This window comes from Pistacia vera, unplaced genomic scaffold (assembly GCF_008641045.1).
Source record: "Pistacia vera cultivar Batoury unplaced genomic scaffold, PisVer_v2 Contig108, whole genome shotgun sequence".
NCBI lineage: Eukaryota > Viridiplantae > Streptophyta > Magnoliopsida > Sapindales > Anacardiaceae > Pistacia > Pistacia vera.
The window spans coordinates 258,384-274,318 of record NW_022195115.1 but is presented as its reverse complement, the minus strand read 5'-3'; the positions used below and the strand labels follow the sequence as shown (position 1 = coordinate 274,318).

General features: G+C 39.1%; 3 protein-coding genes across 5 annotated transcripts; all 3 read left to right on the top strand.

Moving 5' to 3' along the window:
- Nucleotides 1-641: 641 nt before the first annotated feature.
- Nucleotides 642-4,771, top strand: LOC116134075 (cellulose synthase-like protein G2). 3 transcript variants are annotated; one of them, XM_031419749.1, is made up of 8 exons: nucleotides 642-1,322; nucleotides 1,474-1,578; nucleotides 1,761-1,889; nucleotides 1,998-2,210; nucleotides 2,376-2,475; nucleotides 2,965-3,137; nucleotides 3,234-3,581; nucleotides 3,774-4,771. In XM_031419749.1, the coding sequence occupies exons 1-8, from the start codon at nucleotides 729-731 to the stop codon at nucleotides 4,362-4,364; spliced, it is 2,253 nt and encodes a 750-aa protein (XP_031275609.1). In that variant the 5' UTR covers nucleotides 642-728; the 3' UTR covers nucleotides 4,365-4,771. The 3 variants fall into 3 exon arrangements, with proteins under 3 accessions (XP_031275609.1, XP_031275603.1, XP_031275618.1); XM_031419743.1 differs by having other exon boundaries at nucleotides 1,761-2,210; XM_031419758.1 differs by lacking the exon at nucleotides 3,774-4,771 and adding an exon at nucleotides 3,661-3,731 and having other exon boundaries at nucleotides 1,761-2,210.
- A 927-nt stretch (nucleotides 4,772-5,698) lies between these two features.
- Nucleotides 5,699-7,457, top strand: LOC116134145 (serine/threonine-protein kinase BLUS1-like). The gene has a single exon (XM_031419833.1). The coding sequence runs from the start codon at nucleotides 5,747-5,749 to the stop codon at nucleotides 7,337-7,339; it is 1,593 nt and encodes a 530-aa protein (XP_031275693.1). The 5' UTR covers nucleotides 5,699-5,746; the 3' UTR covers nucleotides 7,340-7,457.
- Nucleotides 7,458-11,058: 3,601 nt separating this feature from the next.
- Nucleotides 11,059-15,215, top strand: LOC116133780 (cellulose synthase A catalytic subunit 7 [UDP-forming]-like). Its single transcript, XM_031419469.1, has 9 exons — nucleotides 11,059-11,156; nucleotides 11,622-11,766; nucleotides 11,918-12,022; nucleotides 12,205-12,333; nucleotides 12,442-12,654; nucleotides 12,820-12,919; nucleotides 13,409-13,581; nucleotides 13,678-14,025; nucleotides 14,218-15,215. The coding sequence occupies exons 1-9, from the start codon at nucleotides 11,059-11,061 to the stop codon at nucleotides 14,806-14,808; spliced, it is 1,902 nt and encodes a 633-aa protein (XP_031275329.1). The 3' UTR covers nucleotides 14,809-15,215.
- The last annotated feature ends 720 nt before the right edge of the window (nucleotides 15,216-15,935 follow it).

Sequence of the window (15,935 nt, the reverse complement as noted above, 5' to 3'; positions counted from 1 at the left end):
GAACGGCCGTCCATAATGTTTTGCAAATTTTTTTATTGTATTTTATTTATGGACGGACGTCCTTTAAATGGGGACCCCCGTTCCTTGTATATGGACGCCCGTCCATATAATATGGATGGGTGTCCATGTAAGTGAACAGCTGTCCAAATTTGATGGACGGCTGTTCATTATAAAAAAATTCAGACGCGTATTACACATAGATCGATACAGAATTTCAATGTAATTTTTTCGGTGTCCGTAGTGTTATGGACCATATGTTATTCAAAGCCGTAGCAAATTTGAAGTGATCGGATGGGAGGAACCAAAGAAAAGAAGACAAAACCTGATCTCTACCCGCCAAGACTTATTAGGAACTCGCATCACGTTACCTGTCAGCTGCCTATTGTTTTTAGTTTTCAATCACCGTTCTTCACTTACTTTTAGTTCTTGGAGGAACAAATATATGTAAGTCTCTGCAGAATAATATTTCATTATTAACGTTCTTATGTTATTCTAATGGTTATCGTATTTGTCAAAAGAATCAATGCATATTCATTTACCTGAATTTGAAATGATATATTATCACCCAAATTTTTTGTATACTAATTAATGGAAAACCAAATGAATAGGATAAATGTTCGAGAAACTGTCTGTGTTTGCTGGGGGCAACAATTCATTGTAGGGCAGTGGCGAAAAGCATAATTTGACAATAACCATTAACTTAGCTTTGCCTGCAGTTCTACTAATCAATGGAGTCTCTCCCTCTTTATCTCTACACACCTCACAAACTATCCGCCATAATCAACCGTTTGTATACTCTCCTCCATTTCGTTGCTTTAACATCAATTATTTACTACAGACTTTCTTTCTTTCTATCAACACCAACACCACCACTTTCATTAACACACCTTTTAGTCTTTGCCTCCGAGCTGTTACTCTCTTTTCTTTGGCTCCTTCACCAAGCTTTTACATGGCGACCTGTTTCTCGTACAGTGTTCCCCGAAAGATTGCAGCAAGACAAGGAACTACCAGCTTTGGACGTATTTATATGCACTGCAGATCCCAAGAAGGAGCCATCTTTCGATGTCATGAACACTGTTTTATCGGCTATGGCCCTCGATTATCCACCAGAGAAGCTTCATGTGTATCTTTCAGATGATGGAGGTTCTTCTTTGACTTTGGTTGCTTTGAGAGAGGCTTGTGTGTTTGCCAGGTCCTGGCTTCCATTTTGTAGGAGGTTTGAAATAAAGACTAGGTGTCCCAAGGTCTTCTTTTCGAGTGGGGATGATGATCATGGTGTTACTCAGAGTGTGGAATATGAGGAAGAAAGAGAGAAAATCAAGGTTTAATTTCAATAGTTTGGGTCTATTGTTTGTTCAAGACCATTTACGAATTTTGTTTCGTTTTATGTCTTCTGTTTTGTTTTTTCATTTTTAAGGCACGTTTTAGCTTATATTTGTAGCGCATCATCTGTCCAATTTAACGCTATTGCAGAGGAAGTATGAGTTGTTTAAAGAGCGCGTTCATAGAGAAGAAGAAAAAGCAGTGATCAAAGAAACAAGCAGTCCCAAGGCTAAAAATCATCCTTCTATAGTTGAGGTATACTGTAAAAAGCTTCTTGAATCTTACTTGTAATTCATCAAAATCTGGCTTTGCCAGAGGGCGAAGGCCAGCTGATGAAGGATATGCCAGATTCGGAAAAAAAGTCATACGTTGTGTTAATACTTATAACTATTTCAATTCCATAACCATGAAATTCTTTGACATCTTTTCTACTTCAGGTGGTACATGATAGTTCAGATGACGTGGTGGGTTCTGACCAAGTTCAGATGCCTCTTCTTGTGTACGTCTCTCGTGAGAAAAAGCCACCTCATCCACACCATTTCAAAGCTGGAGCACTTAATGTTCTTGTATATACCCAGTCTCTCTTGCTTCTTTTTCTTTTCATTTTCTCTCATATCTGTGCTCGGTCACTAATACACATGAAGTTTAATTTATCAGTTGTACATTTGTTTCAGCTAAGGGTTTCCAGCATTCTCAGCAACTCCTCTTACATACTAATACTAGATTGTGACATGTACTGCAATGATTCAACATCTGCTAGGCAAGCAATGTGTTTCCACCTTGATCCAAAAATCTCACCGTCCCTGGCTTTTGTTCAATTCCCTCAAAAATTCCACAATATCAGTAAGACTGACATCTATGATAGCCAGCTCAGGATTACATTCATGGTACGTTAATGATGAAAGTGAAATCTTATACTAATTTGTCCATTAATATGGATGCACCACCTCATGGTTCCCAGACTATGAATTTTGATGTGGGTTGCAGTAATTTTGCTGAACCCTTTCATGTGGAGAGGTACTACTACCATTAAGTCTTTGATGTTGTTTCAGACAAGGTGGCCAGGTATCGATGGAATTCAGGGACCGATGTTGTCCGGTACTGGCTATTACATGAAGAGAGAAGCATTATATGGGAAATTTTTGCAGAAGGGTAGGTTCATTATCCTAATCAACTAAAATTTTATTCTGACTACTTCAAATGGAACTAGCATTCCAAATGCGAATGGAGATTATTTGGATAAAGTAATGATATGCTGCAAGCTCTATCTTCTAAAGTGCATTTCAGCATATCTAATTTTTTTTAACCATGTCATTACCGATTGAGTAGCTTCTTAGATTTTTCTGCAAATTCCAATAGGAACAGAGTAGGGTATGAGTTATGTGCCATTCAATTCCTATAGCAACTCTACTTCTCTACCTTAGATAACATATCTGCTGCAGAAGGAATCTGCAAGATTCGATTAACCTGTTTTCTATTTTGACCAAAAATATTGTTAGAAAAACAGAAAAATGTTAAATGGCTAATCGCATACAATAGCACCTGATTCATCTTGATACAAATGATAGAATTTGAAAATGTTGTCTTTGTCTTGGTTGTGAATTTAGCCATCCAGCTATAAGTTGCTTCGTTTTGATTCAGATCTATTTGGTCTCAAACAAGCTTTTGGTCCTTCAAATGAACTCATCATGTCACTTCAGCATAACAAACAACATAACATCATTGACAGAGGGACCTCGTCGAGCATACTACAAGAGGAAGCCCAATTTTTAGCCTCTTGCACCTATGAAAAAGAGACTCTATGGGGTAAACAGGCAAGTAATCTCAGGCCAACATCAGCTTCCAATTTAGTATACATATAGATGTTTTATTATGTCATTAAATCACCTTTCTTTTTGGCTTGAAACCAGATAGGATTCTTGTACAACTCTATGTTAGAAGATTACTTTACCGGATTCATCTTGCATTGCAAAGGGTGGAATTCTGTTTTCTGTAATCCATCTCGGCCAGCATTCTTAGGCACTGCTACCACAAAGTTGAATGACACATTAGTTCAGGGTACAAGATGGAATTGCGGTTTGCTTGAAGTTACCTTCTCAAAGTTCTGCCCTCTTGTTTATGGGCTATCAAGAATGTCTGTGCTTCAAACCATGTGTTATGCCTACTACTCACTCCAGCCCCTCTATTCATTGCCCTTGTGGTGTTTTGCTACTCTGCCCCAGCTATGTCTCTTGAATGGCATTCCACTATACCCCAAGGTAACCATGTTCAACCTGATTGTTATGGCTATTTTGAAGTCTTATTCTCAACGAATGTGAATAAAATTACTAAATGCAGGCTAATAGTTGGCCGCATTCATGGCAGAATCTGTGAAATTTCCCCATTTGAGTTGCAAATTTCAACCAGTCCTTCATATGCAAACTTTCAGTTGCATTTTCTCTTCTATGCAGGCTTCAAGTCCACGGTTTATGATCCTTACATCTGTCTTCATATTTTCCCAACTGAAAAATGTAGAGGAGGTTCTGCTCACAGGAGGTTCAGTTCTGGCGTGGTGGAATGAACAGCGGATGTGGATGATAAAATCAGTCACTGCATATACCTATGGAACTTTCGATGCTATCTTGAAATGTTTAGGCATGAGACAACCAAATTTCTTACCTACCAATAAAGTTTCTGATAATGATGAAGTCACTCTATACCAATTGGGTAAATTCAACTTCCAAACCTCAACCAACTTGCTTGCTCCTATAGTTACTTTGGTCGTATTGAACATCATCGCTTTTGCCGGAGGATTTGCCAGAATGATAATTTCAGGGAGTTGGAATGAGCTGCTGGGTCAAGTTTTCCTCTCATTTTACATCTTATGGGTGAATTACCCTATAATTGAAGGGGTGATGTTGAGGAAGGATAAAGGGCGAGTTCCTCCTTCTGTTGGCCTATTATCTCTTGTTCTCTCCATCATTTTTTTGAGCTTGGGTTCCATGGTTCTCAGGTTTCAAGCTGGAATTCCAGGCATCTATAACCGTAATACTAATTCATAAAGAGAGATTCAGAATATGTGGCATTGAATTTGCATTTTGCACCCATGTCTCCTTTAATCTTAGCCGCAGGGCTTGGTGACTAATAGTCTTGTTCAGGTGCCCCGTTTCACCATTCAGGATTGAATTGAAACACTCTAGTACTTACGAGCTTGCGAGAAAAAAGTTGCATGATTCTATTCTTTGGCTTATTTCTTCTGTATCATTCGTACCCGCTGTGCTTGGAAACATAACAGGGTTCATATCATGTGACAAAATAAAATCACATTTGGGCAAGACGAGTACAATGTCTGGCCCTGTGGAAACTGGAAAGCTAATACATCCAGATAACTGCCATTTCAATAGTCAATTTTCCTTGTACAACTTCACGGGCTGCTATATATGTAACTATATAACGAGAATAAATTACTCTTGGGCATGAACTGGTGGTCTGCTTTGGCCATTTTAGTTTGTTTATGTTAGAGTTGGACTCCCGTCTCCATCAGCATTGCAACATCTTGCTATTATACGCGTCCTCAATCAATCCCATAATTAAACTTGAGGTTCCATACATTGCTTAGATAGCTCCAGCTAATATAGGGCTTAAACTCAGGACTACGCTATATGGAATTTGACCAAAACGAACAGGTTTAAGTTGCTGTGAGAGCAGAGTAATTGATAAATTAATTTCTCCACTTAATTATTCCTTCTTTTATCACCAGATAAGTTGATACTTTGCTCCACAAGTTATTCCTTTTCTAGTAAGTTTCTTAGAAAAAAATCAAAAACTATACGGAAATTGACCAAAACGAACAAGTAAACAAGGATCTAGCCATTGGAGGTCTTATCCGATAGATAGTTTCAGGGTCTCGGAGAATTAGTTAAGGTGTCCGTAAACTGATCCCGATACCTCCGGTCATTGAAAAAGAAAAGGGGGATCTTTTCAAAAACTCAAAATGAACAATTTCACTGATACTAACCAAGTAACCATAGTAATTAAAAATTAGGGTATCTGGTAATCAGAGTTCAAACCATTTCATTATCAAAGCATATTGACAATTAAACAATTACTGCATTGATCTGAAGAGGCGTTTTACTAAATGAATATGGGATGTGCCAGGCTGTAACAGAATAACTAACCCAAATTCCCTTGTTGTACAATGCTGTAAACCTGAACCGCCCCTCCCAACATTAAAAGCACTTAAAATTCACATGCATCGTCTCACAATCTAAAAGATCGTATCACCGCTATAACAGTCTCTTTCCCTTTCAAACCTCACAAGAAAACCGCCCAAAACCCTACTTTTTTTTTTTTTCTTTTCCCTTACTTCTTCAAGATTGTTCTACTCGCCTTCAACTTCATAACAACAATTCTCCAATTCTCACAAAAACATTAAGCGTTACTCATGGCTACTCGAGATCATGAACCAGAAGAAAGCAGTAAAAAAATTCAATACCCACTTGACGCAAAGGCCTATAAGATTCTTGATGAAATCGGCGTTGGTGTTAGTGCTGTTGTTTACAAAGCTATATGTGTCCCCATGGACTCAATTCTTGTGGCAATCAAGGCCATTGATCTTGATCAATCTCGGGCCGATCTTGAAAATGTTCGACGTGAAACCAAGACCATGTCTCTTATCTCCCATCCGAATGTTCTGAGGGCCCACTGTTCTTTCAACGTCGACTGCCGTTTATGGGTTGTTATGCCCTTCATGTCTTGTGGCTCTTTACAGTCGATAATATCTTCATCTTTTCCTGATGGATTACCAGAGCCATGCATTGCAATAGTTCTTAAAGAAACCCTGAACGCTTTGTCCTATCTTCACAACCAAGGCCACTTACATAGAGATGTAAAGGCCGGTAACATTCTTATTGACTCTGACGGTTCCGTTAAGCTTGCGGACTTCGGCGTCTCGGCTTCTATTTACGAGACGAATACTGCCCCCGGGTGGGGCCAATCAACTTCATCGTCGCCGTTGATGCTTACTGATGTGGCGGGAACACCGTACTGGATGGCACCGGAGGTGATACACTCGCATAATGGGTACAGTTTGAAGGCTGATATCTGGTCTTTTGGTATAACTGCGCTTGAACTTGCTCATGGTAGGCCTCCTCTCTCTCATCTCCCTCCTTCTAAATCATTGCTCATGAAGATAACCAAGCGCTTCCGATTCTCTGATTATGAGAAAACCAACAAGAATTTCAAGAGCAAGAAGTTCTCTAAGGCTTTTAAAGATATGGTCGCTTCTTGTCTTCATCAAGATCCGTCAAATAGACCCTCCGCAGAGAAGCTTTTGAAGCATGTTTTTTTCAAGAACTGCAAGGGTACAGATTTTCTCGTAAAAAACTTGTTGCATGGGCTTCCTAGCGTAGAAGAAAGGTTCAAAGAAGGCAAGAATTCTCACAAGAATGGTAGTGATGGGGAAGATACTGGGAGTGAGTTAGTGAAACAAAGAAGGATTAGTGGGTGGAACTTTAATGAAGAAGGATTCCAGATGGAACCGGTGTTCCCAACTGAAGCCAAAGACGACACCGTTGTGAAGCAAGTGCGGTTTGGTGGTGAAACCATCATTCCTGATAACAAATCAAGTGGGTCGGATAACTCGGGTCAGTGGAACTTGAGTTCACCAAAGCAAGATGGAGAGGAGGCCCAAGTGGTAACTCAGGGAGAAAGTGAAGGTGACAACAGGGAACTCACTGCTAGCGCGAGTGAGAGTATGGGAGGAAGCGGTGGTGATGGTGGTGAAGTTGACAGAGAAGCCATGGTTGGGGGGTTGGTGGCGCTAAGGAGAAGCTTGGATGAGCAGAGGCAACAGGTGTCTAACATGATTGTTCTGTTGGGTGGGGAAATGAGCAGAGAGGATCAGTTGGTGCAACTTAATGATAGGCTGAGAATGGAGTTGGAGGCTGAGAAGCAGAAGAACTTTGAATTGGAGATGGAATTGGAGTTTCTCAAGCTTCAGATTTCTGGTGCATATAATAGTGGAGGTACTGATTGATGAAGTATTTTCCGTTTTTTGTCAAATAAGTGTTTTACAGTTTTAGTATTACGAGAAAACTAGGCATTTGTGTCATTATTTGGTGTGCTTATTTGTACTCTTGCCAATATTTGCTGTTGAATGGTTAGACATTTCTTATGCCAATATTTGGGTCGTGTTGTTATGTCAAATTTGATTACATCACTTAGAACTGCTCTGTTTGCCCAATGCTTATCTCTCTCTCTGTTAATTTCTTCCTTACATTATTAGGTCAGTTGCTTAAAATGTATGTGATGAAATTGGCAGTCGTTCTCCTCCTTTTGTGATTCTGTGGCTTTTGTGTTGGTGACTTGCATGGTGTAGGAGATTTGTTATAAACTGTTGGACTGGGTTTGGTTTTGAATGATGGGTCAAAAAAAACTGTTATTTGCTAAATAATCTCTACTGATTCATGAATAGATTCGAATGTAGTAAATAATCAAAATCTTTGTTCTGAATTATCATATTGTAAGCCAATTCAAGAGTATCTGTGGACTCGGCTCTGTTACACGAGCCTTGTGACGAAGGTGACAGAGAGACTTTGAGTAGGACTTAACTGTAGCGAATAGGATCCATTTTGGGCCACACTGGGCCTGTGATTTAAAGTTTCAAACCTTGAACTTCTGAAACAAAAACTGGGTTTTAACTCAGGCTTTTGCGGAGAAGAACCAGCCCATGATTTTACATTGTGGCAGCAGGGATTCTTTAATCGCAGGCCTTGATAAGGGGAAAAAGGATGGGAAACTCAAAAGGCTGGACTGAGACTAGTACTAGTGGGTAGCCTGTAATGTATAGAATCATGTAACAGTGAGGTGTGAGCCCAGTCAAAAACTAAAGCTGCATGGTTCAACCAATCACAACCTTTACCGTAATTCACAATACAAAATGTTAAAACCTTACTATTACACACAACTCTGTCACTTTCACAAACCAGTGCATAATTTCACGGCAATTAAACCCAATTTGATAGTCTCCATGTGTTTTGTATAGGTTCATGGTTAGGAGAGAAAGTACTGTAGGAGGAGACTGATGGAATGTGTAAATTATCAACTAAGTAAAAAGAACCAAAGTTAAGAAAGTTGATGAGACAGCAACCAAATGGCCAAGGCTTGAAATATTAATATAATTGACAAGTAACAAAACTTCTTATTCGGTCAACAACTACAACCTCTCTTTCGTCTGTCTTTTTTGTCATACATAAACATGGAAATCATCATGCATTAAAGCAGTAGCTTAATATATCTTGATCCATGAGTGGAAGAGACGGCAACTTGTTACACTGCGGGTAAACACTGCAATTTCGGCTGTAGAACCTTATAAAATCACGGCTATATTTAGCATGGCATCGACGCAGCTAATTGGCTTCTAGTTTTTCAATAGATTTCATCTAAATGCAGCAGGATCTTTTGTCTAAATGGGTTTTCTGATCAATCTTACTCTCTTTCTCACCATAAAATGGAAATGAAAATCCGAGGTGCACTGAGATAATCCTTTCTTTGAATAATGAGGTTAATTAATCAAAGCGTTTTTCAAATCAATAAGTTGGCAGGCACTGCACTGTGACAACTATGCCTATCTACTTCTATTATTTTAGCTGCGGATCCATATGAATATGAATTTTTTTTTTTCTTCTTTTTTCTTCGTAGCAAACTTTCAGTTGCATTTTCTCTTCTATGCAGGCTTCAAGTCCACGGTTTATGATCCTTACATCTGTCTTCATATTTTCCCAACTGAAAAAGTGAGGAGTCTGCTCACAGGAGGTTCAGTTCTGGCGTGGTGGAATGAACAGCGCGATGTGGATGATAAAATCAGTCACTGCATACCTAGGGACTTTCGATGCTATCTTTGAATGTTTAGGCATGAGACAACCAAATTTCTTACCTACCAATAAAGTTTCTGATAATGATGAAGTCACTCTATACCAATGGGTAAATTAAATTCCAAACCTCAACCAACTTGCTTGCTCCTATAGTTACTTTGGTCGTATGAACATGATCGCTTTTGCCGGAGGATTTGCCAGAATGATAATTTCAGGGAGTTGGAATGAGCTGCTGGGTCAAGTTTTCCTCTCATTTTACATCTTATGGGTGAATTACCCTAATTGAAGGGGTGATGTTGAGGAAGGATAAAGGGCGAGTTCCTCCTTCTGTTGGCCTATTATCTCTGTTCTCTCCATCATTTTTTGAGCTTGGGTTCCATGGTTCTCAGGTTTCAAGCTGGAATTCCAGGCATCTATAACCGTAATACTAATTCATAAAGAGAGATTCAGAATATGTGGCATTGAATTGCATTTTGCACCCATATCTCCTTTAATCTTAGCCGCAGGGCTTGGTGACTAATAGCTTGTTCAGGTGCCCTGTTTCACCATTCAGGATTGAATGGAAACACTCTAGTACTTATGAGCTTGTGAGAAAAAAGTTGCATGTCTATTCTTTGGCTTATTTCTTCTGTATCATTGTACCCGCTGTGCTTGGAAACATAACAGGGTTCATATCATGTGACAGATAAAATACATTTGGGCAAGACGAGTACAATGTCTGGCCCTGTGGAAAGCTAATACATCGAGATAACTGCCATTTCAATAGTCAATTTTCCTTGTACAACTTCACGGGGTGCTATATATGTAACTATATAACGAGGATAAAAATACTCTTGGGCATGAACTGGTGGTCTGCTTTGGCCATTTAGTTTGTTTATGTTAGAGTTGGACTCCCGTCTCCATCAGCATTGCAACATCTTACTATTATACGCGTCCTCAATAATCCCATAATTAAACTTGAGGTTCCATACATTGCTTAGATTGCTTCAGCTAATTAGGGCTTAAACTCAGACTACGCTATATGGAATTGACCAAAACGAACAGGTTTAAGTTGCTGTGAGAGCAGAGTAATTGATAAATTAATTTCTCCACTTAATATTCCTTCTTTTATCACCAGATAAGTTGATACTTTGCTCCACAAGTTATTCCTTTCTAGTAAGTTTCTTAGAAAAAAATCAAAACTATACGGAAATTGACCAAAACGAACAAGTAAACAGGATCTAGCCATTGGAGGTCTTATCCGATAGATAGTTTCAGGGTCTCGGAGAATTAGTTAAGTCCGTAACTGATCCGATACTCCGGCATTGAAAAGAAAAGGGGGATTTTCAAAAAACTCACTGATACTAACCAAATAACCATGTAATTAAAATTAGGGTATCTGGTAATCAGAGTTCAAACCATTTCATTATCAAAGCATATTGACAATTAAACAATTACTGCATTGATCTGAAGAGGCGTTTTACGAATGAATATGGGATGTGCCAGGCTGTAACAGAATAACTAACCCAATTCCCTTGTTGTACAATGCTGTAAACCTGAACCGCCCCTCCAACATTAAAAGCACTTAAAATTCACATGCATCGGCTCACAATCTAAAAGATAGTATCCCGCTATAACAGTCTCTTCCCTTTCAAACCTCACAAGAAAACCGCCCAAAACCCTACTTTTTTTTTCTTTTCCTTACTTCTTCAAGATTGTTATTCTCGCCTTCAACTTAAACAACAATTCCCCATTCTCACCAAAACATTAAGCGTTACTCATGGCTACTCGAGATCAGAACCAGAAGAAAGCAGTAAAAAAAATTACTACCACTTGACGCAAAGGCCTATAAGATTCTTGATGAAATCGGCGTTGGTGTTAGTGCTGTTGTTTACAAAGCTATATGTGTCCCCATGGACTCAATTCTGTGGCAATCAAGGCCATTGATCTTGATCAATCTCGGGCCGATCTTGAAAATGTTCGACGTGAAACCAAGACCATGTCTCTTATCTCCCACCGAATGTTCTGAGGGCCCACTGTTCTTTCAACGTCGACTGCGTTTATGGGTTGTTATGCCCTTCATGTTTGTGGCTCTTTACAGTCGATAATATCTTCATTTTTCCTGATGGATTACCCGAGCCATGCATTGCAATAGTCTTAAAGAAACCCTAAACGCTTTGTCCTATCTTACAACCAAGGCCACTTATAGAGACGTAAAGGCCGGGAACATTCTTATTGACTCTGACGGTTCCGTTAAGCTGGCGACTTCGGCGTCTCGGCGTCTATTTACGAGACGAATACTGCCCCGGGTGGGGCCAATCAACTTCATCGTCGCCGTTGATGCTTACTGACGTGGCGGGAACACCGTACTGGATGGCACCGGAGGGATACACTCGCATAATGGGTACAGTTTGAAGGCTGATATCTGGTCTTTTGGTAAACTGCGCTTGAACTTGCTCATGGTAGGCCTCCTCTCTCTCATCTCCCTCCTTCTAAACATTGGCTGAAGAATAACCAAGCGCTGTACGCTTCTGTCTTCTTTTCGAGTGGGGATGATGATCATGGTGTTACTCAGAGTGTGGAATATGAGGAAGAAAGAGAGAAAATCAAGGTTTAATTTCAATAGTTTGGGTCTATTGTTTGTTCAAGACCATTTACGAATTTTGTTTCGTTTTATGTCTTCTGTTTTGTTTTTTCATTTTTAAGGCACGTTTTAGCTTATATTTGTAGCGCATCATCTGTCCAATTTAACGCTATTGCAGAGGAAGTATGAGTTGTTTAAAGAGCGCGTTCATAGAGAAGAAGAAAAAGCAGTGATCAAAGAAACAAGCAGTCCCAAGGCTAAAAATCATCCTTCTATAGTTGAGGTATACTGTAAAAAGCTTCTTGAATCTTACTTGTAATTCATCAAAATCTGGCTTTGCCAGAGGGCGAAGGCCAGCTGATGAAGGATATGCCAGATTCGGAAAAAAAGTCATACGTTGTGTTAATACTTATAACTATTTCAATTCCATAACCATGAAATTCTTTGACATCTTTTCTACTTCAGGTGGTACATGATAGTTCAGATGACGTGGTGGGTTCTGACCAAGTTCAGATGCCTCTTCTTGTGTACGTCTCTCGTGAGAAAAAGCCACCTCATCCACACCATTTCAAAGCTGGAGCACTTAATGTTCTTGTATATACCCAGTCTCTCTTGCTTCTTTTTCTTTTCATTTTCTCTCATATCTGTGCTCGGTCACTAATACACATGAAGTTTAATTTATCAGTTGTACATTTGTTTCAGCTAAGGGTTTCCAGCATTCTCAGCAACTCCTCTTACATACTAATACTAGATTGTGACATGTACTGCAATGATTCAACATCTGCTAGGCAAGCAATGTGTTTCCACCTTGATCCAAAAATCTCACCGTCCCTGGCTTTTGTTCAATTCCCTCAAAAATTCCACAATATCAGTAAGACTGACATCTATGATAGCCAGCTCAGGATTACATTCATGGTACGTTAATGATGAAAGTGAAATCTTATACTAATTTGTCCATTAATATGGATGCACCACCTCATGGTTCCCAGACTATGAATTTTGATGTGGGTTGCAGTAATTTTGCTGAACCCTTTCATGTGGAGAGGTACTACTACCATTAAGTCTTTGATGTTGTTTCAGACAAGGTGGCCAGGTATCGATGGAATTCAGGGACCGATGTTGTCCGGTACTGGCTATTACATGAAGAGAGAAGCATTATATGGGAAATTTTTGCAGAAGGGTAGGTTCATTATCCTAATCAACTAAAATTTTATTCTGACTACTTCAAATGGAACTAGCATTCCAAATGCGAATGGAGATTATTTGGATAAAGTAATGATATGCTGCAAGCTCTATCTTCTAAAGTGCATTTCAGCATATCTAATTTTTTTTAACCATGTCATTACCGATTGAGTAGCTTCTTAGATTTTTCTGCAAATTCCAATAGGAACAGAGTAGGGTATGAGTTATGTGCCATTCAATTCCTATAGCAACTCTACTTCTCTACCTTAGATAACATATCTGCTGCAGAAGGAATCTGCAAGATTCGATTAACCTGTTTTCTATTTTGACCAAAAATATTGTTAGAAAAACAGAAAAATGTTAAATGGCTAATCGCATACAATAGCACCTGATTCATCTTGATACAAATGATAGAATTTGAAAATGTTGTCTTTGTCTTGGTTGTGAATTTAGCCATCCAGCTATAAGTTGCTTCGTTTTGATTCAGATCTATTTGGTCTCAAACAAGCTTTTGGTCCTTCAAATGAACTCATCATGTCACTTCAGCATAACAAACAACATAACATCATTGACAGAGGGACCTCGTCGAGCATACTACAAGAGGAAGCCCAATTTTTAGCCTCTTGCACCTATGAAAAAGAGACTCTATGGGGTAAACAGGCAAGTAATCTCAGGCCAACATCAGCTTCCAATTTAGTATACATATAGATGTTTTATTATGTCATTAAATCACCTTTCTTTTTGGCTTGAAACCAGATAGGATTCTTGTACAACTCTATGTTAGAAGATTACTTTACCGGATTCATCTTGCATTGCAAAGGGTGGAATTCTGTTTTCTGTAATCCATCTCGGCCAGCATTCTTAGGCACTGCTACCACAAAGTTGAATGACACATTAGTTCAGGGTACAAGATGGAATTGCGGTTTGCTTGAAGTTACCTTCTCAAAGTTCTGCCCTCTTGTTTATGGGCTATCAAGAATGTCTGTGCTTCAAACCATGTGTTATGCCTACTACTCACTCCAGCCCCTCTATTCATTGCCCTTGTGGTGTTTTGCTACTCTGCCCCAGCTATGTCTCTTGAATGGCATTCCACTATACCCCAAGGTAACCATGTTCAACCTGATTGTTATGGCTATTTTGAAGTCTTATTCTCAACGAATGTGAATAAAATTACTAAATGCAGGCTAATAGTTGGCCGCATTCATGGCAGAATCTGTGAAATTTCCCCATTTGAGTTGCAAATTTCAACCAGTCCTTCATATGCAAACTTTCAGTTGCATTTTCTCTTCTATGCAGGCTTCAAGTCCACGGTTTATGATCCTTACATCTGTCTTCATATTTTCCCAACTGAAAAATGTAGAGGAGGTTCTGCTCACAGGAGGTTCAGTTCTGGCGTGGTGGAATGAACAGCGGATGTGGATGATAAAATCAGTCACTGCATATACCTATGGAACTTTCGATGCTATCTTGAAATGTTTAGGCATGAGACAACCAAATTTCTTACCTACCAATAAAGTTTCTGATAATGATGAAGTCACTCTATACCAATTGGGTAAATTCAACTTCCAAACCTCAACCAACTTGCTTGCTCCTATAGTTACTTTGGTCGTATTGAACATCATCGCTTTTGCCGGAGGATTTGCCAGAATGATAATTTCAGGGAGTTGGAATGAGCTGCTGGGTCAAGTTTTCCTCTCATTTTACATCTTATGGGTGAATTACCCTATAATTGAAGGGGTGATGTTGAGGAAGGATAAAGGGCGAGTTCCTCCTTCTGTTGGCCTATTATCTCTTGTTCTCTCCATCATTTTTTTGAGCTTGGGTTCCATGGTTCTCAGGTTTCAAGCTGGAATTCCAGGCATCTATAACCGTAATACTAATTCATAAAGAGAGATTCAGAATATGTGGCATTGAATTTGCATTTTGCACCCATGTCTCCTTTAATCTTAGCCGCAGGGCTTGGTGACTAATAGTCTTGTTCAGGTGCCCCGTTTCACCATTCAGGATTGAATTGAAACACTCTAGTACTTACGAGCTTGCGAGAAAAAAGTTGCATGATTCTATTCTTTGGCTTATTTCTTCTGTATCATTCGTACCCGCTGTGCTTGGAAACATAACAGGGTTCATATCATGTGACAAAATAAAATCACATTTGGGCAAGACGAGTACAATGTCTGGCCCTGTGGAAACTGGAAAGCTAATACATCCAGATAACTGCCATTTCAATAGTCAATTTTCCTTGTACAACTTCACGGGCTGCTATATATGTAACTATATAACGAGAATAAATTACTCTTGGGCATGAACTGGTGGTCTGCTTTGGCCATTTTAGTTTGTTTATGTTAGAGTTGGACTCCCGTCTCCATCAGCATTGCAACATCTTGCTATTATACGCGTCCTCAATCAATCCCATAATTAAACTTGAGGTTCCATACATTGCTTAGATAGCTCCAGCTAATATAGGGCTTAAACTCAGGACTACGCTATATGGAATTTGACCAAAACGAACAGGTTTAAGTTGCTGTGAGAGCAGAGTAATTGATAAATTAATTTCTCCACTTAATTATTCCTTCTTTTATCACCAGATAAGTTGATACTTTGCTCCACAAGTTATTCCTTTTCTAGTAAGTTTCTTAGAAAAAAATCAAAAACTATACGGAAATTGACCAAAACGAACAAGTAAACAAGGATCTAGCCATTGGAGGTCTTATCCGATAGATAGTTTCAGGGTCTCGGAGAATTAGTTAAGGTGTCCGTAAACTGATCCCGATACCTCCGGTCATTGAAAAAGAAAAGGGGGATCTTTTCAAAAACTCAAAATGAACAATTTCACTGATACTAACCAAGTAACCATAGTAATTAAAAATTAGGGTATCTGGTAATCAGAGTTCAAACCATTTCATTATCAAAGCATATTGACAATTAAACAATTACTGCATTGATCTGAAGAGGCGTTTTACTAAATGAATATGGGATGTGCCAGGCTGTAACAGAATAACTAACCCAAATTCCCT